The sequence below is a fragment of the Leuciscus leuciscus genome (genome assembly GCF_965113295.1).
Source record: "Leuciscus leuciscus genome assembly, chromosome: 5".
NCBI classification, from domain to species: Eukaryota; Metazoa; Chordata; class Actinopteri; order Cypriniformes; family Leuciscidae; genus Leuciscus; species Leuciscus leuciscus.
Window position 1 is genome coordinate 50,837,715 of NC_138729.1, and position 23,541 is coordinate 50,861,255.

The 23,541-nt window shown below is 39.9% G+C and overlaps 1 protein-coding gene across 2 annotated transcripts in view; it reads right to left on the bottom strand.

The window, feature by feature from the left end:
* Window positions 1-31: 31 nt before the first annotated feature.
* rnf43 (ring finger protein 43) overlaps window positions 32-23,541 on the bottom strand; it is a 152,487-nt gene continuing 128,977 nt past the window's right edge. The window contains exons 3-9 of one of the 2 annotated variants that reach the window (XM_082171226.1): window positions 20,640-20,714; window positions 19,588-19,722; window positions 16,165-16,266; window positions 14,891-15,061; window positions 13,208-13,310; window positions 9,057-10,622; window positions 32-7,285 (exon numbers count right to left, since the gene is read on the bottom strand). In XM_082171226.1, the coding sequence (XP_082027352.1) occupies window positions 7,260-7,285; window positions 9,057-10,622; window positions 13,208-13,310; window positions 14,891-15,061; window positions 16,165-16,266; window positions 19,588-19,722; window positions 20,640-20,714 (2,178 nt within the window). In that variant the 3' untranslated portion in view covers window positions 32-7,259. Of the gene's footprint in view, window positions 7,286-9,056; window positions 10,623-13,192; window positions 13,311-14,890; window positions 15,062-16,164; window positions 16,267-19,587; window positions 19,723-20,639; window positions 20,715-23,541 lie in introns of both variants that reach the window. The other variant, XM_082171225.1, reaches the window with a different exon arrangement.

The following is a 23,541-nucleotide window of genomic DNA, read 5'->3' on the forward strand; positions in this document are numbered from 1 at the left end:
CTAAAATGAAAAACAAAACCATAAAACAAATTCATTAAATGAACATTAGAATTAAAATTAAATATACACAAATTTAAAGGGGCTAACTTAAAAATTAGACCTTCCCCGACTTTCTAGGTTGTCCATAAAAGCATGTCGACTGATTTTTACAGTAGCACCTCACTGCAGTACACGAGATCCAGGGGGGCGGAGCTGGATCCAGATATAAGGGGTGGAGATGGGTAGGTTTAGGGGTGGGTTTAGGGATCAGGGGGTGGAGCTGGATCCAGATCTAAGGGGTGGAGATTGGTAGGTTTAGGGGTGGGTTTAGGGATCAGGGGTGGAGATGGGTAGGTTGAGGTATATGTAAGGTGGGAGGAGCTGGATCTGGATCCAACTCCTCCCCCTGGATTTCGTGTTCTGCAGTGAGGACCATCTCGATTTTTATGTGAAGGACTTTTATGTCGCAGGATGTGTGTTTTACACTGAGAGCCTCTCTTCTGTTCAATGACACATGAAACTAAGGCTGCATTTACACTGCAGGTCTTGACGCCCAATTCCGATTTGATGACTATATCCGTTTTTTTGATGACGCGAAAATCATCTTTTAAAAGTGACCCGTATCCGATATTTGCATTTACACTTAAACACTGCCGAAACAACCCAATGTAGACGTTCTGACCCGGAAAAGGAATTAAATCATATGCAATGGATGCAGATGCAGACGAAATTATTATCCAGTGTTTTGTCTGCTTACATGGCGGACGCAAATGCATGTATCCGATTCATATCAGATATCATGAGTGAGGCCTGAAACCGATCAGAGAATATCGGAATCCATGTGCTTTTTTTCCTGCTTTTGCCGGTCATATCCGATCTGTGCCACATGAGAGGAAAAAATGGGTCACTTGAACCATGCAGTGTAAATGGGGCTTAATTCTTATACAATGTTCAGGATAATGCTGAAAGAGCCGTTCTGGACTGTAATGTCAGTGTGTCGTGCAAAGAAAAGAGATTCATTCAAACTACAGTCTCACAGAGTCAGATCTATATAGTCTATAGTCTCAAATATACTTTATAATCAAACTATCATAACAGTGTGATTTTAATGAGCTCATCTGTCGACAGTGTATAAGCGTTGTTGGTTTGGCACAATTTCTAACAGCCCAACAAAAGTTACAATTAACAATAACATTTCTATTAAAACTTTAAATAAAATGTATTAACCAAGAACCTTAATGTTGATCCCCCCCCCCCCCCCCCCAAATAAAAATAAAATAATAATAAATAAATAAATAAATAAAGCAAACACCACATTCTCTGTATTTTTATTTCAAAATAATTTATTTGTATATAATCGGAATGATGCCAGGTTTATACATCTATAATGGCAGCTGTACGTTTCATAAAGAATATCATTCCAAAAGTGAGAAAATAACATTTTAAACATTTTCTCAGACCTGGACAAAAAATGGATAAATATATTAGTAAATAAATATATTAGTGACATACCATTGAAATGTTCTATTATATATAAAATACAACACTTTATCTTATAACTGTTTTGTCTTTCTTTCTTTTTTTTTTACACAAAATATTGAACATATACTGGCATATCCCTTGATTTCTGAAGGGATTTAGCTCTGTTAAAAAAAAAGGCAGTTTTAATTGATTCTCTGTGGAAAAGAGAGCGTATGAACAATACAACCAACACAAAGGACCAAAGAAAAAAAAGAAAAGAAAAAAAAAACATCCTCAACGTTAGTGACATTTCATTGATTTTCTATAACTGGCGGTTACATAGTGCTTCGATTGTTTCGCTTTGAATCACATGCAGATTTTCTTCTAAGGCAAAGTGCTGTTTGCATCCTTTCTAGATAAAGCCGAGAGCTTTACATGTTAATCTGTGTGAGACCGATGCGTAGATACCGTAATCTGAGGGGAAGTTGGTGGCAATAGTTGTGTTTACTTACTATATTGAGTCAAAAGAAAATCAGGAGGCTGTAGTTTGTTCATCATGTTACATGGTTTCAAAATTCACTGCCACTTAATGAGAACATTGGTTCATTCTTATCTTTGGTTGATAAAAAAGTTACTGTCATTATGGTACAGTGTAACTCAACCGGGTTGCAACGACTCATGGAAAACAAGGGCGTTTTAAAATAACGATTTCCATCGCTGGAAAAGCTACAGAAAACAAAGCATTTCTATAGTAGTAGCTCTAAAATGTGTGGCCTGTTAACTGTCAGTGTCCCGCTGTATCTATACTAGATGCTATCGTATAACATCATCAAAAATTAGGTATCATTCGAAAGCTTAACACTCAGAATTCATCCTGTGAAATCCGTTGTGAAATTGGACATTGCGTTACAATGGAAATGTTTTTTTTTTTACAACCTTTTTGTTAAGGATGCATGATATATCGGCAACCATATCGGTATCTGCCGATATATGCTCATTTATAATGTTATCGTTATCGGCCCGATAAGAAAATTTGGCCGATATATTAAAGCCGATAAATAATGGATTATTTCCTCCGGATGAGACACTTCAGATGCGCACTGTTCAACATGATGGTTTCGAATTGCTTGAAATATGATTGAAATCACTTGTGCAACACAAGTCTGTAATATCGGCTACATAAAATTATAACGAGAACATCCTTATGGATTAACATGGATTTTAATGGTGAGACTTTTGTTTTGTAATCAGGTTCTCAAAAATTATATAAAAACTTGGATTTAGATTTATCAGCCAATATATCGGTTATCAGCTTTCAAATATGAAGAATTATCGGTTATCGGTATCGGCCAAAATTTTCATATCGGTGCATCCCTACATTTTGTGATATCAACTTCAAATTTGGAGCACAACTTGGTTAGATATATTGTTTAGTCTTCAAGTGCTTTTTGCAATAATATTTAATAAGAGATTCATGAATTACAATAATTTAAGTTCAGATCTATGCTAAAAAAGGGGGTTGACAGTTAACAGTTAAATGCATTGCTCTTTAAAATTGCAGTAATTTAAAAAAAATCTGCAACACAAACAACCGGAAGAGTCATTGAAACTCATTGGTGTGTGAACCCGATATTTTGGGATTCATTATATTTCGTTTTATTTGTATTTTTAATTTTGGATTCAGCCTCGTTTAGATGAAAAGCAGCATTTGTGAGCGTATGAAGCTAAAGAGACTCGAGGGATGTGAGAGACACAGGTGTGTTTGTGGTTCAAAGATCAAGACCTTCGACAAAAGTGACCATTTACTGACAGAAAATAAAAAAACATTCAGGTTGTTTGTCATGGCAAGATTTCCAGTGTTTCCTTTTCTTTACATAAAAGAATGTTTCAGGTTCAAAACCCGATATTTTGTGACGTATATTTCCAGCACGTCACAGATACTGTTGCTAGTTTTAATTCGTTTTGAACCCGGACCATTCCTTTAAAGGGTTGCTTTTAAAATATATGACAACAGAGATTTCAGGGTAACAGATTAAAGATAAGTGTTGATACATCATTGGCTGGTATTGCCACGAACATGACAGCAGGCTACATTATAACGTGTAAAGTAAACTTCATGAAGTGTTCATTTCATGGGATACAGAGGCACTTTTGGTAAGCTTGTATGCTGGTTACTTTCTATGAAATGCGAGCGTCCCTTTAAGGGACTATGAGTCATAATAGGTGAAAGCAAAGCATTCTGGGAAACGTAGTCCTTCTCAGCCCAAACACAGACCAAAGTAATGAAGCAAAACAGAAAACAAAACAAAATCTTCACAACTTTCCCCAAATATATTCAGTCAATTCATTTAGTTTTGACAAGCAAAATTAATAAATGAAGACACAAACATTTGTAAATAACAGCTGCCATTTTTGAATTAACAAAACCGAGACCCTGAAACCTCAATGAAATGCTTCTTTCCAAGGACAGATGATATGAAGTGAAGCTCCCTATCGCTCCTCTGAGTTAATATCCGTCAGAGGTAACGAGAGGTCGACGGACGCACACGTACCTTTGAAGTACCGTCTCGCTAACAGGCCTTTTCTGATTGGTTATCTGAGGTAGTGCAGGAAAACCAGGTCTGATGTTTGAACGCAGCCCAAAACGTCACAGTTAAAGGCCTACGTCTGGCTTTTGAGAAGTGAAATGGAAGGGGCGTGTGGCATTGCAATAACTAAATAGTTAATAATCAGCCAGTAGGTGCGGTGAGCTAATGAATGCACAGAGGGTGTTAAACGCTAAAGCCTGAAACTAACTCTATGCAAGGACGCAAACACTGAAGGAAATGCACAGCCAGTGCATTGCAAACTCTCAGGATCATTGCTTATGCTTAGTACACCTTCAAATTGTATGTTGTTTTTTAGGCACACTGGGGAAAAAAAATCACTCAGAAATTGTTGGACACATTACAATGTGAAATTAAATAGCAATTTTTTTTTTCTTGTCAAATGTAGGTCTTTATGAATGAAAAATCATCAGATTAAATGTCAACATTTTGATTGAAGGCTGGAATACACTACACGACTTTTAAAATCTGAACAGATTTTAAATCACTATAGACCTTATGCGCCAGAGAAACGAGGGCGCCGCCATCTTTAGAATATTGTCTTTGAACTTCCGTTTTTTAGGGTCGCTCTGTATATTTCTATGGCATTGCTGTCCAGGAGTAATTAGCTTTTGAAGTGGATTTACTTAATATAAAGTTAACCAAAGTTATCATGAGGACTGTAATGTTTAAAGCAGATGACTTAACAAAGGTCAGTCGACCGGGAAGATTTTAAAACGAGCCGTTCATTAATAAACACGCAAAATCGCTGTGAAAATACAGACCGGAAGACAAAAGACAACGAGCGCAGCGCTGAAAAGGGGCGGAGCTACATAAGGTTCGTTCCGAACACAACAAACTGGCACAGAAACATGTGCCTCGTTTCAAGGAGACGCACGACAGTTCAAACCATAGATGTGTATATGTAGATGTGGCATTCGAGCGCTCCAGTCATGTCAACTCTTGGAACGATCAACACTTTCTATGCTGTCGTCTCTCACAGTAAAAATCAATGCGTTTTCCAAGATACCAGAACATTGTGCAGCCTCTGGTTGTAGAAACCACCGACATTTAAATTCCCCAAGAAATGGGCTAATCTTTCACAGGGGTGAATGTGTTGGTTTGCATTTTTATATGTATTAAAGGCATAGTTCACTCAAAAATTAAAATTCTGTCATCATTTACTCACCCACAAGATATTTTAAACAACGTCCGTAACCAAACAGTTGATGGACTCCATAGTATTTTTTTCCATACTATGTTTCTCATCAATTGTTTGGTTACCGACAGTCTCCCTTTAACTCAATATTACAGGTTTTTAAACTATGGTGACTTTAAGGGCCCTATCTTGCACACAGCGCAATTGACTTTGTACACGACGCATGTATCATTCCTATTTTGCACCCGCGCACAGCGGACTTTTCCCTCCACAGACGCACGTCGGTAAATTAGGGAATGAACTTGCGCTCCCGGGGGCGGTTCAGAGAAAAGAGGAGGCGTGTTCCGGCGCAAACGTTCCCTGGTGCTATTTTGCAGTTTCAGAAAACAATTCCACCACTGACCAGGAGAAACCTCGTCTAAAGTCAGTGGCGCGTTCAGATGCTATTTTAAGGGTGCATGCTTGGCCATAATCAATGTAGCGTGTGCACAACACACATACACTTTGATTCTCTCATCTACACAGAAGCAGCAGTTTATATTTTTAGAAAACCATACATTATTACAAGGAAAAATATTAACACACGAGGGAAATCATTGTTGTGTCCATGAAGATGTGAAAAAATAGGCATACATCTAGCTTACACATTTACCCAAATTATTATATGCCTGTTTAACCGAAGCTAATTTGGGTGTGTTTCTCCATCCCCAATGTCACTTCTCTGTGTTTTACGGCCCTGACGAGAACGTCGGTCTCCTCGGCTGTGAACCGCTCCTGGCGTGCGTCTGGCAAAACCGCCGTTATAATAGCAATCCGCCATGGAACAAGCGCGCCTGCTCTTAAAGGGAATGTGAGATGATGCTCTGATTGGTTTATTTCACGTTACGCCACACCTATGAATAATGAAGCTACTTCAGACCAACCCATTTTATCCCGCCGGTATAATAGCAACAGCGCCCGAGACCCGCCCACAAAGTTACTTGCGTTTCGCGTTTGAAACATACATAGATGTGCAGGAGATGACCGTAGTAGTTGTTGCAGCGTCTTTGGTGGGTAGACGTGGTCAGTTGTTTATCTGTGCTGATGAGTCAAATATTAAGGTTCATTTGTTATGTGTATTCTGTTACTTTACTATTGTATTGGTATTGTATTTTATTGCAACACTGGTAGCTAGAGGACAGCTTCAGTTTCAGTAGCAACACGTCATACACTACAACACGTGTTCTTAAATCGTCTCAAAGTAGCAAACAGTAGCAAAGTAGCAAACTCCGTGCCTATCATTTCGACTCATCTAGACTGCAAATCGGGGGGGAAATCTGAGCAAAAGTCGTGAAGTACATCCCAGCCTTAAGTTTAACTTGATTCCGGCATGATAGTAGTTAACCTGAAAGAGAAAACTGACTGTAGAACAAGACAGATTACACTAATTGTTGCAGTATGAATTGCTATCTGAAACATTTCAGAGTAAAACATCCAAGTTTGCGTAGCTAGAAGTGTCTGCGTTCTTGCATAGAGGACCTACGTCAGGAATGGAATATGGGAAGACGTGTTTATACCTTTAAGGGTTTGAACAAAGATCACCAAGGAATCCTCAGACTAGAGAAGGTACTAAATGAATCCTGTTTTAAATCAAAGGAAAGGAAGAAATCAAGATTGAGCACACTCTCATTCTTATGCGCATCTCACAGATCCTTTGATAACTTCCTAAATTAACACCGTTTGCTTGCCTATTAAAAGTCACATTTGGGCCGTATAGGGTAAAGTACCTTGACAGTACCAACAATGACTTGTTTTGGCCATTAGAAATGTGCTAGTAACAGTGAGTTACTACTGAAGAGTACATAGAAAAACCCATCTAATCATCACTGATGAATTCTGTATTTACTTTATAAATCTTTGCTAGAAAGACATTCTGAGGTCTGGAGATTGTGAGTGATGCAGTTTGATATTGCAGAAGATGTTTGGAATTATCTGGAAGACTTGACATGTGAAAGAGACACAGAGAGAACGCCGAAGAGTTTTGTCCATTTCGGCTCTTGTGTAGCAGCGTGAGGAGTTTAGGATGAAGAGCTTTCTCAAACACCAGACTCTTCTTCTGACCCTGTGGAACAAGAAGAAAAAAAAAACATGTAGAACTCATTTCATAATCTCAAATTAAAGGAATAGTTTATCCAAAATGAAAACTGTCATTATGCACTGAACATCAGCTGTGCACATTCAGATTATAACCAGCAATTAAGTGCTACAGGAATGATGTATTTTTGCAGGACAACCCGTAAGTTAGGCATCACCCTTGTTCCCTAGAATTTTCCATTGGCTTTCAATAATTGCAAAAAATTAGCTCTGTGATTCTTACATGTTTTGTTCATTAAGATAATCTTCACAAATGAACAGACAGACAAAAATATTCAAATATTCAATACAAAGTAAAGACACTTAATATTCTGTAATATTATCGATTTGACTGACACTATATATAGGGCCCTATTTTAACGATCTAAGCGCATGGTCTAAAGTGCAGGGCACAAGTTCACTTAAGTTGTGTCCGAATCCACTTTTGCTAGTTTAACGACGGGAAAAATGGTCGGTGCTCCCGGCACATGGTCTAAAAGGGTTGTCCCTATTCTCTTAATGAGTAATGGGTGTGTTTTGGGATTTACGTGCGTTAAACCAATCAGAGTCTCATCTCCCATTCCCTTTAAATGCCAGTTGAGCTCGCGTCATGGCGGATTCGCTATTTACATGATGGAAGTTGATAGTGGAAAGACCGAACGCGTCTCCAGAGCGCAAACGGAACTGCTCAAAGTGCGCTAGCAGAACATCTACGGGACAAGCCGGATTCACCATATCTTTATGTACACAATAATGATCTTTTACATTGTAATCCTTTTATTTTAAATATTTGGCATGTATGGCATGTTTGTTTAAATAACAAAAAAAAAAACTTGCTGCATTGACTTTAGACCAGGTTTCATTGGTCAATGGCTCAGTCTATTTCTGTTGCCTCAAAATAGCAACGCGCCAACAATGCGCCAGAACACACTTCGTTTTCAGATCAGCACACCCATGGGCCACAAATGGGCGCAAATGCATTTGCTATTTAAACAACGTGGCGCAAGACGTGAAAATGATAACGGCGTCGGACTGAAACTAGCAAAAAACACTTGCGTCGCGCTTGGCGCTGCATTGCGCGGGTGTAAGATAGGGCCCATAGTGTCTTATAGCTGAATCAGATTCATTGACATATTTTGCAATAGACACTGTTATTGAACTGAACTGAATCAATATTAAACTGACTCAAGCTATAAGCAGCTCTACAGAAGACAATAGAGTCACTTTTAAGCTCAAGTCAGTTTAGTATTGAATCAGTTTAGTTCAATAACTGTAAAGTTGATCTATTATGAAACTATTAAACAAGGGCTCTAGAGAAGACAATAGTCGTTATTTAGCTTGTTTCATTATTTCATAACAGATTAACTTTACACAGTTATTACCAACTAAACTGAATCAATACTAAACTTATTTGAGCTGAATAACAACTCTATTGTCTTCTGTAGAGCTGCTTATAGCTTGTTTCCTAACTTCATAATAGATCAGCTTTACACAGTTATTGAACTAAACTGAATCAACATTAAACTGATTCAAGTTGAATAACGACTCTATTGTCTTCTGTTCTGTAGAGCTGCTTATAGCTGAAGTGAACTTGTTTCATAATTGATGAACTTTAGACAGTTATTGAACTGAACTGAATTGATACTAAACTGACTTGAGCTGAATAATGACATTCTTGTCTTTTTAGAGCTGCTTTACATCAGAATTTGAATAGAAATTACTTGACTATAAAGTGAAGCACTACAGTCACACATACTCACCCTGACTATTGTGTAGAGTTTGGCAGTACAGACAGATATCCGTAGGAAGTTCGTCCCCCGGGCCGTGATGGGCCCTACACAAGGGTCTGTCCATTTCAGAAGTGGGGCCCAAAAGCTGAGGCTCCGAATGGGCCTGCTGCACCTGCTTCTGCCACACCACATGTGCCCCGCTACAGCACGGCCAGTCGGACATGCCAGGCGAGTCCAAGATCAGGGGCACCGGCAGCAGTGTGGGGGCCATATCCGGTGGAGGTGTGCAGCAGTAGCTTCCAGCTCCCTGTCCGTAGTGAATATGAATGCTACAATCATCCTGAAGGTCCAAGCTTTGATGGAAGTGAACAACCGGCGAAGGCGCTTCCAAGGGACAGCTGGCTGCTTTCTGTCTGGTGGTCCACCCTGGGCCTTTGTGGCAACAGGACAGGGACGGAGAGGCTAAAGGAGGGGAGGGAAGGATCACAGAGGCGCCTGAGGAAGAAACGGGGTCCGGGGCTCTATCCTCAACCCTCCTTGAACTGAGGTCCGTTTTGGGGCAGTGGCAAGACTGGTGCTGTACCTGACACCCAGTGGAGTCTTTGTTTTTAGTTGCATTACAGGGGCCACCAGCTGCCATGGCTGAGGACACGGCCCCCTGATCCTCGTCAGAGCCTTGGCCGGGCCCTTGACCGAGGTCCCCGTCCTCGTAATAGTGGTGTCTATGCCTGTGATAGTGAACGTGACTGAACACGGCCACTTGCTGCTGCTGCTGCTGCTGCTGCTGCTTCTCTTCTGAGCAAACTGCATTGGCGTCACCGGCGGGATTCACTACAGAGTCCAGGGAACGAGGTCTCTGCCTGGCCTCCATGCTCCCTCTGCGTGGGGCTTTTCCCGGTCCGTAAAAGACGAACGGGTCATAGTCGCTGCTGAGCGAGCTACGAAAAGTGGACCAGCTGCCATAGACGCCCTGCAGGCTGATATCCGTACAGTTTAATACGGAATCGCTGGACGAGCCGTGGCACGATCCCGAGCTGGAGTCGCTGGCCGGCCCCTCAGCAAGGTAACCGCTGCACTCCGTGTGGTAACTCCCTCCGGAGCAGCTTCCATCATCTTGGCGACCGTGCGAGCCTCCGCCACGCGGCAGTTGATGATTCGCGTGGTTTACTGACGATGCCAAATGATGCACACAAGAACCCGCAGCGTTCCGTAAAGCTCCTCCGGGGCACCGGTGACACGACCGTCTGGGGGGCGCATAGTGATGCCCCCCAGTCCGACACCCGCGCCCGCCTGTTCTGTGCGAACGTCCATGATGGGAATCCGGGGCAAGGTGGTACGCGCAGCTAGCACCCAATGGTCTGCTGGGAAAGCAACGGAGAGTGCGTGGATGAAGAGGGGGAGAGTTTCCATAGTGACCCAATTGGGGTAAAGGTCCAGGGGTGCGGGGGTAGTGATGCCGCAGGGAAAAGGGGACATGGTGTTGGGGGTAAGGGCGTTGGTTTGAATAGTGATGGGGAAGGAGGAAGGCCTGATTGTGCTCTTGTGGAGGGGGCGGCAGTCGACTTCTTTGGGGCTGACGGGATGCCAGATCTGAACCTGATGGAAGACATTTGGTGCTCAAAAACAACTTTGATAGGAAAAGCATAAAAAATGTCTACTGAGGTTATGTCCTCATTAATCCAGGTAAATGTAAAAAATCTTTTTCTCTACGTTTTGGCCTTTTGTCCATACTGAGACAACGTTTTTGTCAGAGCTATTTGAAGATGCTCTCTCAAGTGGATACATTTAAAAACGGCATTTCCGAGTTATAGTCTGGACTGTGTAAACTGAGGTATTTTAAAGTCCCCCTGTGGTGAAAATCAAGCTTTTAATGTTGTTTATATGTCTATGTGGTGTGTTTTTAATATGCTTTAAGACAAACCATGTGCAACTTCATAAGTCAACACCATTGCTGAGTATTTTCTCCTTAAAACTGCAGTGAACCAAAGACTGTCTCAAAAACGAGGTTTGAAATCACTGGTGTTTCTGACGTCACAAACTAACTTGTAACCAGTGAGGTCAATGTGTGATCGTCAGCGAGTGGATCTCTGAGCTGAGTGAGTGAGTGGAGGCGGGGCTCATTTACATATTCATAGAACCACGTATTCAAAATGAGACAAGGGTGTTGGTGATTCAAGCTATTTTAAGGTATTTTTTTTTTCAAGGAAAAAACGTTTAAATATATAATTTTGGTGATCAAAGATGAGTTTTAAGGGATAAAATGATTGACTACAAGGGGACTTTAAAACAATGACATGTTTAGTCATGTGATGCATATTGTACCCATATTTAACATACAATCTGATGGTTATATTGTACAATCTTAATATAAAATGTCTTCAATTACGACAGTGGTGGGATATTTTGCTAATAAAATGATCGTGCCATTACAATCGCATGAGATCTTCATTACATCTGGTCTCTCAGCGAGCATTTATGATGTTTTATGCATGCGTCGCAATGTGATTTAAGCGTTTTCAGACATGTCCGAGGAAGAGCAACCTTTGGAAAACACCTCATACCACTAGTGTGGACAGAGAGAGTTCAGGCCATTTTTTAAATATCTGGATTAATGTGGACGTAGCCTGAATATGATTAATTAAAACTTTTCCTAAAGCAAATTGCAGCGATTGCAAGGCAGCAAAATAATCATGTTGAGGTTTAGGTATGTTTACACCGTGTCCTAACCAGACGCAATGCTAACACTAGACGTGACACGACTGCGAGATGCGTCAAAATTACTCAAAACCCACAGCCAATCAGAACAGCGTGTGGGGGCGGAGTCTCACAGCACCAGAGAGTAATCTTGACGGCACTCGCAAGAAAATGAATAAGTCGCTACATAATCAAATTCACAAATATTACACAATTTAAATATTATTAAAAAATACATAGGCTACTGAGTTACTAAAACAATCTTTGTCAAAGAATACACTTGTTTGTTCACAGTTTGAACGTTCTTGTTTCCATTTGTTTAATTTCAAGATCTGAGGTGAATTATCCATTGTTGCTTTTACAGCCACAAAGCTGGAGCACTAAATGATATTCAAAGTCACATTACATGCTTTTAACATTAAATAAAGCACATAAACAGTCCCTGAGATTATCATCGCCACACTTTGTGTTTGTTGTTGCAGCGCAACGTCGCAGAAAAATAGAAACCGTTTCTAAAATAGAATCGTCGCGTGTCGCCGTCGCTGCTGGTTAGGACACACACTCTGATTAACATGGAAAATAACCTTTTATCGCGCGTCGCATCATGTGTAGTTAGGACACGGTGTTAGGATTTGGTTCTGTGTCAATGGAATCCTGCATCAATCCTCCATTGATCTCCATTGAGGTCAATGGGAGATTATCAAACTTTAATCTCATATTTCTTAAATAGTATAAAGTCTTCAAACAGTAAAAATTGACAGCACATATAAGGCCAAAAACACACTTGTGCAAGTCCACAAATGCACACATGAATGCTTGTCCAGTGCATTGCATGTGCAGCTGTGCAAAGACCCGTTGTACAGACTCACACAGAACATGTTTTTGCATTCAGCACTGCATTGCTTTTCTACAGTTTTTCAATGCAACCATTCATATTTGAGGGACAAGTTTACAATTTGTCAAGTTTAGGCTTACCACAAGTGTTAGGGGCTTCTGCACCATTCTTATTCACCTATTATTTCCCTTTGATTTTAGGGGTAAGTTATGAGTAGGTTTTGAAGAACGTTTGGGGTCCAAACAATACTGTACACTCATCATTCACTGTATGACAAACAAACACTGAGACATTCTTCAAAATATCTTCTATTGTGCTCACAGAAGAAAGTCAAGTTTGGACATGAGGATGTTTTTTAAATGACTTGGGCGAACACATCCAGGGGTGTCCAAACTCGGTCCTGAAGAGTTTAGCTCCAACTTGCCTCAACACACCTGCCTGGAAGTTTCTAGCATGCTTAGTATGACATTGATTAGCTGGTTCAGGTGTGTTTAATTAGGGTTGGAGCTGAACTGTGCAGAACAGCGGCCCTCCAGTAGCAGGACGAGGTAGTATAAGATAAAGAAAGAAGAGGAATTTCAATACAGTGCTGCCTTGCAAGCTCTATACTAATATTATTGGAGAAATACATATGTACCCTGAGGCTGTTTACCCATGATGTTGTGCATGCACAGTGGGCAGGTACGGTGTTGTAGAAGCCAGGGGTCGACACACTCTTTATGAAACTCATGAGCACAGGAGATGATTCTCAAGTCCTAACAGAGAGACAGAGAAAACCAAATATTAAACATGCCATTGGCGCGCCTCAAATCATTTCATAAATAGCATCCTAAAGTGGTCCTTTTCCTTCCAATGCTTGATGGTTTCTGTTGTTGCTCTAATGCCGGAAGGAGCTGGTTGCAAAATATTTGAATAATATCAATCCACAAATCTGACTTGTGATGCAGTCTTGAATCCTAAATCACATCGCATTCATTCATTTGATGGATCCCGACTGAGCCTAGTTTCTCCCAAGGTTTTTTTCTCAATTTCTGTTAAGGTTCCTTGCCACTGTCCCTTAATATTCAGTAATAATTAATACATTTGACTAAACTGACACTACAGTCTCTTGTAGAGCTGCTTTAAGGCTGAAACGACTTTTGAATTTTGAAACATTGACCGTTTTTGAACTGCATTGTAGGGCTGCCCTCAAACTAAAGATTTTTCTAGTTGACTCGTAGTCGTTTATTTAAGCGATTAGTCGACTAATCGGGTGTTTATATTAATAAGCCATAAATCATAATAATGAGCCTTTAATTGCCTATAATAGCCCAATCAACATTTAAACGCACACATAAAGCTTGCCACAGCGCGCCGGCAAACGTAATGATTATGAGTGTGTCGTGAAAAAACAGAAGGAGACTATTCAAACATTTGAATCATTTATTGGTAATGTTTTCTGTGTTTTCGGCTGCAGAAAGTCGACGATGCTGACTCGTAGTAGTGGACGCGTTATATGCACGTTTCATACGGATGACATCATCTGAGAATATTTGTTTTCCACTTGAATCGGTTAATTTAAAAATAGACATTTCAAGCTTTCTATAGATATATTTCTCATATCTGTGAGGCAAGTATACACTGACTTTCGGTTCATTTTCGTGACGCTCAAGTTCACAGAGACCGAGACAGCAGTTTTCATTATTTTACAAAAGCACACCATTTTGTTATTATTGTGAGTTTGCATAAATAAAACTAGACCCTTTACGGTTTGTATTACTCTTATCTGTATGACCAAAAATGACGGAGTATTTTAAATTAAATGCAAGTGATCGCGCCGACGCCTGTATGTCATGCAGTCAGCGGCTCTCCACACAAACACAGATATGCACTAATAACAGCACACATTTATCTAGGTTAGCATTAGAGCGAACGGACTTGTAAAGTTGCTACTACTTGCATGTTTCAAGTGATAAGCTATATTTGAGGTTGATGAATGAAAGGCAAATTAATTGGATTTCCTGCCGTTAACGATCTGTCCATCACAGCCTGCGTGATTTCGCAACTTTTTTTTTTTGCGACTAACCGACTAATAAAATTGTGGTCGACCAAACCTATTCTAGTCGAATAACGGTTAGCCCTTCTGCATTGCATCAACAATAACCTGACTAAATAACGACGCAACTGTCCTCTATAGAGCTGCTTTTACCTGAACTTAACGTTTCATAATTGATGAGCTTTAGTTATTGAACCGAAATGAATCAGCATTGAAATGATCAATTTTATATAAAGCGCAATATATAAAGGTGACTTGATTCAAAATCCTATCATGGTTTTCTTTGGTGCCTCCTCTTACCTGGCCGTCCATGAACTCCTCAAGACAGATGGCACAGATCGGGCTGGAACTGGAGCTGCTGTTGGACGCTGGAGCTGCGCCAGAACGCTGGGATCCTGAGCAACCCTGAGAGCTGTACGTGCGCGTCTCCAACCGGCTGATGGCACGCATCGTCTCCTGGTGCACAGAGTCCTGGGAGTCGAGGAAAAGGGCTTTTGAGACTTCTACAGCGCACCTATTATGCTTTTTCAGATATTCCCTTTCATGCAGTGTGTAATACAGCAGTGTGAATGTAAAAGATCTGCAAAGTTTCAAAGATCAAACAACAAACAGAGGTATTGTAAGTGATTCCGAACTGCCTGAAACGAGTCGTCAGTAATTCCAGTCTTACTTTCTGCACGAACATTAGTAGGTTTGTAACAAATTTGCATAATGCCAGCCTGTGGTGTTTATTGGCTGCTGGCGAATGTCTCCTTTGCCCCGATTGGTACGGTAAAACCGATGTTTTATCACTGTTTTTATCACTGTGTATCAAGCGCTGAGGAAGATCCGGAGAATTCAGATATGCTAATGAGCATTTCGTTTCTGACCAATCACAGCAGACTGGGCCATCTGACCAATCAGAGAAGAGCAGGCTCTCTGAAAGGCAGAGTTTAGAGAGACTGAATCCTTTATCAAACTGTTTCAGACACTGGGAGAAAAGAGCTGATGCTGCAATGCATATTATGAGAAAATGTAAGTGTTTTTTGACGTTAGATGCATGTAAACCTCCTGTAGAAGACCTTAAAACTAAACTAGGAGCCTTTAAAAGAGCATAACAGGGGCACTTTAAATGCAGGAGGAACTCTGTTGAGAGGCTATCATGCACTGCAAAAATATTTCCTTAGTATTTTTGTTTTCCAGTACAAATATATATTTAATGACGTTCATACAAATATTTAACATTTTTAAATCTTGAGAAGCACGATATTAAGACGTATCATATATAAAAATGTATCAAAATTAAGTGAGTTTATGCTCAAAAGAAAGGGAAACCAGTTTATATTTCTGATTCCACTGACAGATAATTTTTCAAACTAATTTAATTTTGATAAATCGTTCAAAAAACTAAGACGAAAAATCTGATGTAATTTTGCTTCTCAAGTAAATTCATCCTGAATTAAGAATGTTTTGATATATGTACATGAAGCCAAAACAAAAAACATAATTTTTTGCAATGGACATTTTACAATCCACCATCAAACCTGAACGTGAGCGTAGAGCGCGTGGCTATGAAGTGTGTTGTGTTTTCTTACCCAGGTTCTGTTGGACCTGCAGCGGAAGCGTAGAGCAAAGATCATGATGATGGCCAGCACCGCCAGAGCCACGGTCAACAGGATCCCAACGTCATAGTGAGGCTGCGAGCACAACACACAAAGAGTGAAGCTTGAGTGCGTCCTCAAACCAACAACTAATGCATTTTAACCCCAGTAACGGCCAGAATGTTTCATGAATCTCCCAGTAAGCTACAGCCGTCATTTCCCCGTCTCGGTTAAAGGGATACTCCACTTTTTTTGGAAATAGGCTCATTTTACAACTCCCCCAGCCACATCAGCCTAGAAAATCTGCAACTTTTCATTTTCCGTCGGTCTTAGGACACGATGTAACTACAGAAGAGTCAAGTTTTAAATAGGAAAAATATCGAAACTCTTTGATCATTTTTTTGAGAGAGATGCTAATGGTCCTGTCCGATTCAATGATCTATGCTAAGCTATGCTAAAAGTGGTACCGCCAGACCCGGAGATCGGCTGAATGGATTCGAAAACGGTAAAACTCAACTGTTTAACTCTGGGGGAGTTGTAAAATGAGCCTATTTCCAAAAAAAGTGGAGTATCCCTTTAACTATAGACCCGATATAGTCCGGCTATGAGTAACACATTTCTAGCCAAAATAACCTTGAATTTGGTTACATGTCGTTTTTGCCAAAATAACTTTGCAAAATAAACCTGGGCTTTTACCCCAAAAAACTTCCTTAATGCATTTTGGTCCATTTTGACCCAGAAGAGGGACATTATCCTGGACATTATCCTGGATCAACATTGTTAACCCTTGTATGGTGTTCTTTTTTATCAAAAGAAAAATGATACGATTAATAATTTTTTCAACCTCAGACTCATTGGCCGTGGCTCATTTTCTGTGAAGAACATATATCAGAACACATTTTCAATGACCACACACTGTACACCCCCCCTACACATTTATATTACACACAGGATGTTCGAGTCCACTGGACCCGGGGCAAATAAAAGTGTGGAAATTTTAGGTCCTGTGTACCTTTACTCTGTCCTCCTCCTGTCAGGGCTTGCTGTTATTGTGTGTGTGTATGTGTGTGTGTGTTCTTGTATATGGTTTATGAGGACACAAATGTGTATAATGACATGGGTATTACAACGTAAACATGGTTTATGAGGACATCTGTGTCCTCATAAACCAAACGGCTTAAAAAAACATACTAAATGGTGTTTTTTGAACTTCAAAAAAAGGCCAAAATTTTCCGGGATTGGTAGGTTTAGGGGTAGGGTTAGTGTAGGGGGATAGATTATACCAGTGGTTCTCAACTCCAGTCCTCGGGACCCGCTGCTCTGCACATTTTGTATGTCTCACTTATTTAACACACCTGAACCAGATCATCAGCTCGTCGAGAGAGATTCCATGAACTGATTTGAGTGTGTCAGATAAGAGACACATACAAAATGTGCAGAGCAGCGGGTCCCGAGGACTGGAGTTGAGAACCACTGGATTATACAGTTTGTACATTAGTAAAACCATTACGCCTATGGAGAGTCCCTATAAACCACATATCCAAGTGTGGTGTGTGTGTGTGTGTGTGTGTGTGTGTGTGTGTGTGTGTGTGTGTGTGTGTGTGTGTGTGTGTGTGTGTGTGTGTGTGTGTGTGTGTGTGTGCGCGCGAGTGTGTGTGTGTATGTAGTGTGTGTGTATGTAGTGTGTGTGAGTGTGCATGCATGCGTGAGTGTGTGCATGCATGTGAAAGAGAGATTGTGTGTAAGTGTGAGAGAGTGTGAGTGCAAAAGTAAGTTTTGTTTCTACCCCTGCCGTTCCCGCACAAGGTTGCAATTCTTAAATGTGATCTCTCAAAGGTAAAGGGAAAATATTAACCATAAATGCTGTTTAAATTGCTTATAATTGGGATGAAGTAAACATCTGTTGAGTATTTTAACATAAATTGTTTGATTATGTTGAATTAAAAAACCCAAAATGCAGCGGGTCCACCAGACCCACGAACACTGGCTGAATAACAAACATATGAACACCACACAAGGGTTAAATCAACAGTGCTAAACATATTCCTAATCCTAACTACTGATTATCCATAAAACGGAGGGAAATGATAGTATGATGTTGTTTAAGTCCCAGCTGTTATCCTAGCTCTAAACTTTTCCTAAAATCTGATTGTTTAAAGGGAATGTTGTTCCAGGACTAACGAGGATTTTAATGCAGCAAAATTGGTGTAAGATATACTTTGAAATGACGTTCGCTCAAAAATTCACAAATAATTACAAAGAATCTGCAAGCAACACTTAAAGGTATGGTTCGTAGTAAAATCAGCCTAGGGTCCTTTGCACCATGACCTCGATCCAAACCCCTCCCCAGAAGCCTTTTCTCTCTTGGTGGAACATTATTAAAGTTAGAGCTTATTTAGAGATATCAGCCGGATGGTTTAGTGCAGGCGCTAATGGATCCAAGGCTGTATCTGGTAAATTACCCCACTAATAATGCCCAGAATGGCACCAAACTTCTACAGTAGTACAAATAGGTTCTGTACTCATAAAACGAGGCATTGGAAAGTTTGTAAGTACATCAGGAGTTTATTTAAATAGCACTTGCCTGACGGCTAATGCTACCGCTAACCCGGACGTCGACGTCACTTCAGTGGTTTGGGAAAAGCATGTAAAAGTCCTGCAGAAAGCGATGCATAAGGCTGTAGTGTAACGACGCCCAGCTCCAGGAATGCACTAATATTTTGTTGGTAGTACCAGTTTATAACAATTATTAGCTAACACTAAGTTGTTAACACTTCGGAAAAAATAATTCGTCGTTACACTACATCCTTATGCATCGCTTTCTGCCAGGACTGTTACGTGCTTTTCCCAAACCACTGAAGTGACGTCGACGTCTGGGTTAGCGGTAGCATTAGCCGTCAGGCAAGTGTTATTTAAATAAACTCCTGATGTACTTACAAACTTTCCAATGCCTCGTTTTATGAGTACAGAAGCTATTTGTACTACTGTAGAAGTTTGGTACCATTCTGGGCATTATTAGTGGAGTAATTTACCAGATACAGCCTTGGATCCATTAGCGCCTGCAATAAGTCATCCGGCTGATATCTCTAAATAAGCTAATAATGTTCCACCAAGGGAGAAAAGGCTTCTGGGGGGGGAGTTTGGATCGAGGTCATGGTGCAAAGGACCCTCGGTTGATTTTACTCCGAACCATCCATTTAAACATGAGATTTTGCAGTAGAAAAACAGTATTTTCTTTTAAAATGTCCTCCAATAATCATAGTTTTATTTACAACTTCGAAAAATCCATTTAATAGAGTATACTGGTCAACATGGAAGATATGGACATCCATGCTGGTTTATTTTCAGCAGGAAGGCTTGCAAACAGTAAAGCCTATAAAGGAAAAGACATTAATAAATGTGCATATGTTTACTCACCCATTTTGGAGCGTCCATCATGATGTCGATATACACCATGGCTTCTTCGTTCTTATCGATGAGTTTCATCAGCTCAAAAGCGTCTGACGACTTCACCAGCAGCACTGGACGAGGCAACGAGCCGGAATCACGCAGCTGTGTGTGAGAAACACACAACAACACACACACACTTCAGGACAAACTCTCTGACACATAACTGGAGTGTATAGATTAGGACATAAGAGTAGTTACAAGAGTGATTGTTAAAACTTGTGATTTAAGAAGTTGCTTTTATCAGCAACTATATTCCAAAAATACTAAAAATATAATAAATTATGAAAAATAAACAGTTTAAATGAGTTTTTTGCTGTGAAACTTTTGCTGATTCAAATATGATCATCAGGCTTTTGAGGAAGGGTTATCAATCATTGCATTGCATTATATGATTTAAAACTACAGAGCTTTGATCATATATAGATAATCATTTAAAAATCATCTTACTAAGATATTATTGGCAGATATAGAGTGATGACTGATATTTATATGCATTTTATGTAAGAGGCACAAATACACACACAGACACAGACACACACACGCACGCTCACAGACACACACTCACTCTCACACACACACACGCACGCATGCTCACAGACACTCACTCACTCTCACACACACACACTCTCTCTCACACGTGTGCACACACACACACACACACACACACACACACACACACACACACACACACACACACACACACACACACACACACACACACAGACAGACAGACAGACAGACACACACACACACACACACACACACACACACACACACACACACACACACACACACACAGACAGACAGACAGACAGACAGACACACACACACACACACACACACACACACACACACACACACACACACACAGACACACACACACACACACACACACACACACACACACACACACACACACACACACACACACACACACACACACACACACACACACACACACACACACACACACACACACACACACACACACACACACATACACACACATACACACACACCTGCACAGCAGCAGCTGGATCTTCACTGATGTCAAAGATGACGGCCTGAGCTCCTCTCTGAATGGCCAGACGAGCCTGAGAGACACAGAGAGAGAGAGACAGAGAGAGAGACACAGAGAGAGAGAGACAGAGACACAGAGAGAGAGAGAGAGAGAGAGAGAGAGAGAGAGAGAGAGAGAGAGACACAGAGAGAGAGACACAGAGAGAGAGAGAGAGACACAGAGAGAGAGAGAGAGAGAGAGAGAGACAGAGAGAGAGAGAGAGAGAGAGAGAGACACAGAGAGAGAGAGAGAGAGAGACACAGAGAGACAGAGAGAGAGAGAGAGAGAGAGAGAGAGAGAGAGAGAGAGAGAGAGAGAGAGAGAGAGAGAGAGAGAGAGTTAGTTCTGAAGCCAGCAGAGGGCAATCTCATCACACTTTTGGAGACACTGAGTCCTGTCTTTATGCAGTTCATCACCACATGTGTGTCGAAGCATACACATTTCCTTAAACATACCAAATGTGTATCCATTAACAATTTGAACTAACATTAACAAAGGTTAATAAATGCTGTAATTGCTCATTGTTAGTTAATGTTAGCTAATGCATCAGCTAATGTTAACAAAAGAGACCTTATTGTAAAGTGTTACCAATGATTCAATACTTCAGGTGAGTTTGCTCAAAATAATATGCGTAGCTAATCTCTAACTAAGAGAAAAACACACTCATTACTGTGATGAATTCTGCAGAAGCTTCTTCAGATCCGCCTTTCCCACTATAGAGAGTTTATACTCTACAAAAACACTACTTCTTCCTTCCACACGTCAAATCAAGACAGATGCGCTTCATGTGAGGTTATGAGGGAAATCTCCTCAAACAATGAGCAATAACTCACCAACGGTCCATTTCCTGCGCGACTGCTCAGAGGTCAAAGGTCAAAGGTTACAGTATCAACTGCAGGAAAGTTTGTTGTGTTTCACACAATCCAAGCAGAGAGTTGGTCAAATGATTGAGCTGGTATAATTAGTAGAGTTTAAAAAGAATAATTATAATAATAAACTTTATTTTATATAGCGCATTTAAAGCAGCACCTCACGGCACTTTACACACAAAATACAAAGAGAAAGAAAAAGAAAAAAAATAATAATAAAAAATGATACAAAAATAATAATAATTTGTTTAATTAGTTAGTAAAGTCAAGAATTACTGTTAAGGTTACACTGTAAAAACAATGTTTTTCCTCAATATTTTTTAACTTGTTTTCCAGTACAAATATATATATATATATATAACATTTTTAAAAACAAGATACATTTACATGGGAAGTAAATTTATAAATAAATACAATAAAAGTTAAAATGTGAAGAAAGAAATGCCAGTGGGGGCAGAAAAATCTACTTCATTTGAAGGGAAAACAAGTTTATTTTCACATAATTTTGATACATTTTTTTTTTTTTTTAAACAAGACTTTACGTCTTAAGTCATTTTACTAAAGTAACTTTGATTTAAGAATGCATTGGAAAACAAAAAGAAATATTGAGTAAGAAAATTATTTTTTGCAGTGTAGTGATTTGAACCTAAAACTCTAATTAAACTAATGATTTCTCAAATCACACTGTAATTTACTGTGATCAGACGCACCATTTTCACTTGCTGGAACAGAAAACATGTGAAAACCCCCACAGATGTACATCGAAGGAAACTCTTTTTACAAAAGACAGTAAATATATTGCCTAGAAAACACTCAGAATGACATTGCAACATCTTGGCAAGTGTAAAAAAAAAAATATATGGCATCAAAAAAACGCTCACATTAACTTCAGAAAATGTATAAATCTACTTTAGATATTGGGATGTTACTTCGGTCACTTTCAGGGAGTTTTCAGATTGTTTCGCAACAGGGGCTTCATTTGTTACAATGTTGCATTTTCCTCTTGGTTTCACAAGGCAACATTTCAAAGCGTACCAGAATGTGTTTATGCAAGTCACATGTGCGTAAAACTGTCCTCTAATTGGTCAGTTTCCTCAGCATCATCCATCAAGATGGATTCACTCCGCCAGTTTTTATCAATAGCTGTCGCAACACACACATTCATCAGGACAGCGTTCTTGTAAAGCAGAAGAGCAATTAAACAACATATAAAGATGAAGACGCGCTCTTTGGTTATTTAACTGCAATAAGTGCTCACTCATAGACTCAGAAACCGCTGCTTCTTATATAACACATTTTCCACTATGTATTATATGATAGCGCTTGGCTCGTTGGGTCGGATTTCTAGCTCACCTCAACCAAACCTCCCCAGAGCTCGTTTCAATCGGGAAGAGACCATCTAGATCAGGCAAAATGAAACAATGGGAGAAAACGCACCAGGTTCAGAAACAGATGCGAGTGTGAAAACGCCTTCAGACTAACAAATAAAGACAGTAACAAATAAAGACAGAAGTATATTGTAAGTACAACATGTTTCACATTAATACACAAGCATTTTCCATCCACAAATTAAGCAGAAGTGGTCAGATCTCCAGAACGCCCAACATGTTTAGGTTTTACGTGAGTCAAATTACACTGCAAAATGCTTTTCTTACTTAGTATTTTTGTCTGGTTTTCCAGTCCAAATATCAAAAAATTCCTAAATCAAGAGGCATTTACTAGATAAGTAAAATTAGATAAGATATTATGCCTTGTTTTCCGGGGGAATTAATCAAAATTAAGTGAGTTTTTGCTTAAAACAAGCAAAATGATCTGTCCATGGGGTGAGGAAAATAATCTTAATTCAAAAAGAAACCAGATTATTTTTGGACATATAATTTTGCTTGTTTTAAGCAAAAACTCACTTAATTTTGATTTATTTCCCCAGAAAACAAGACATAATATCTTATGGCATTTTACTACTTTAGTAAATGCATCTTGATTTAAGAATCT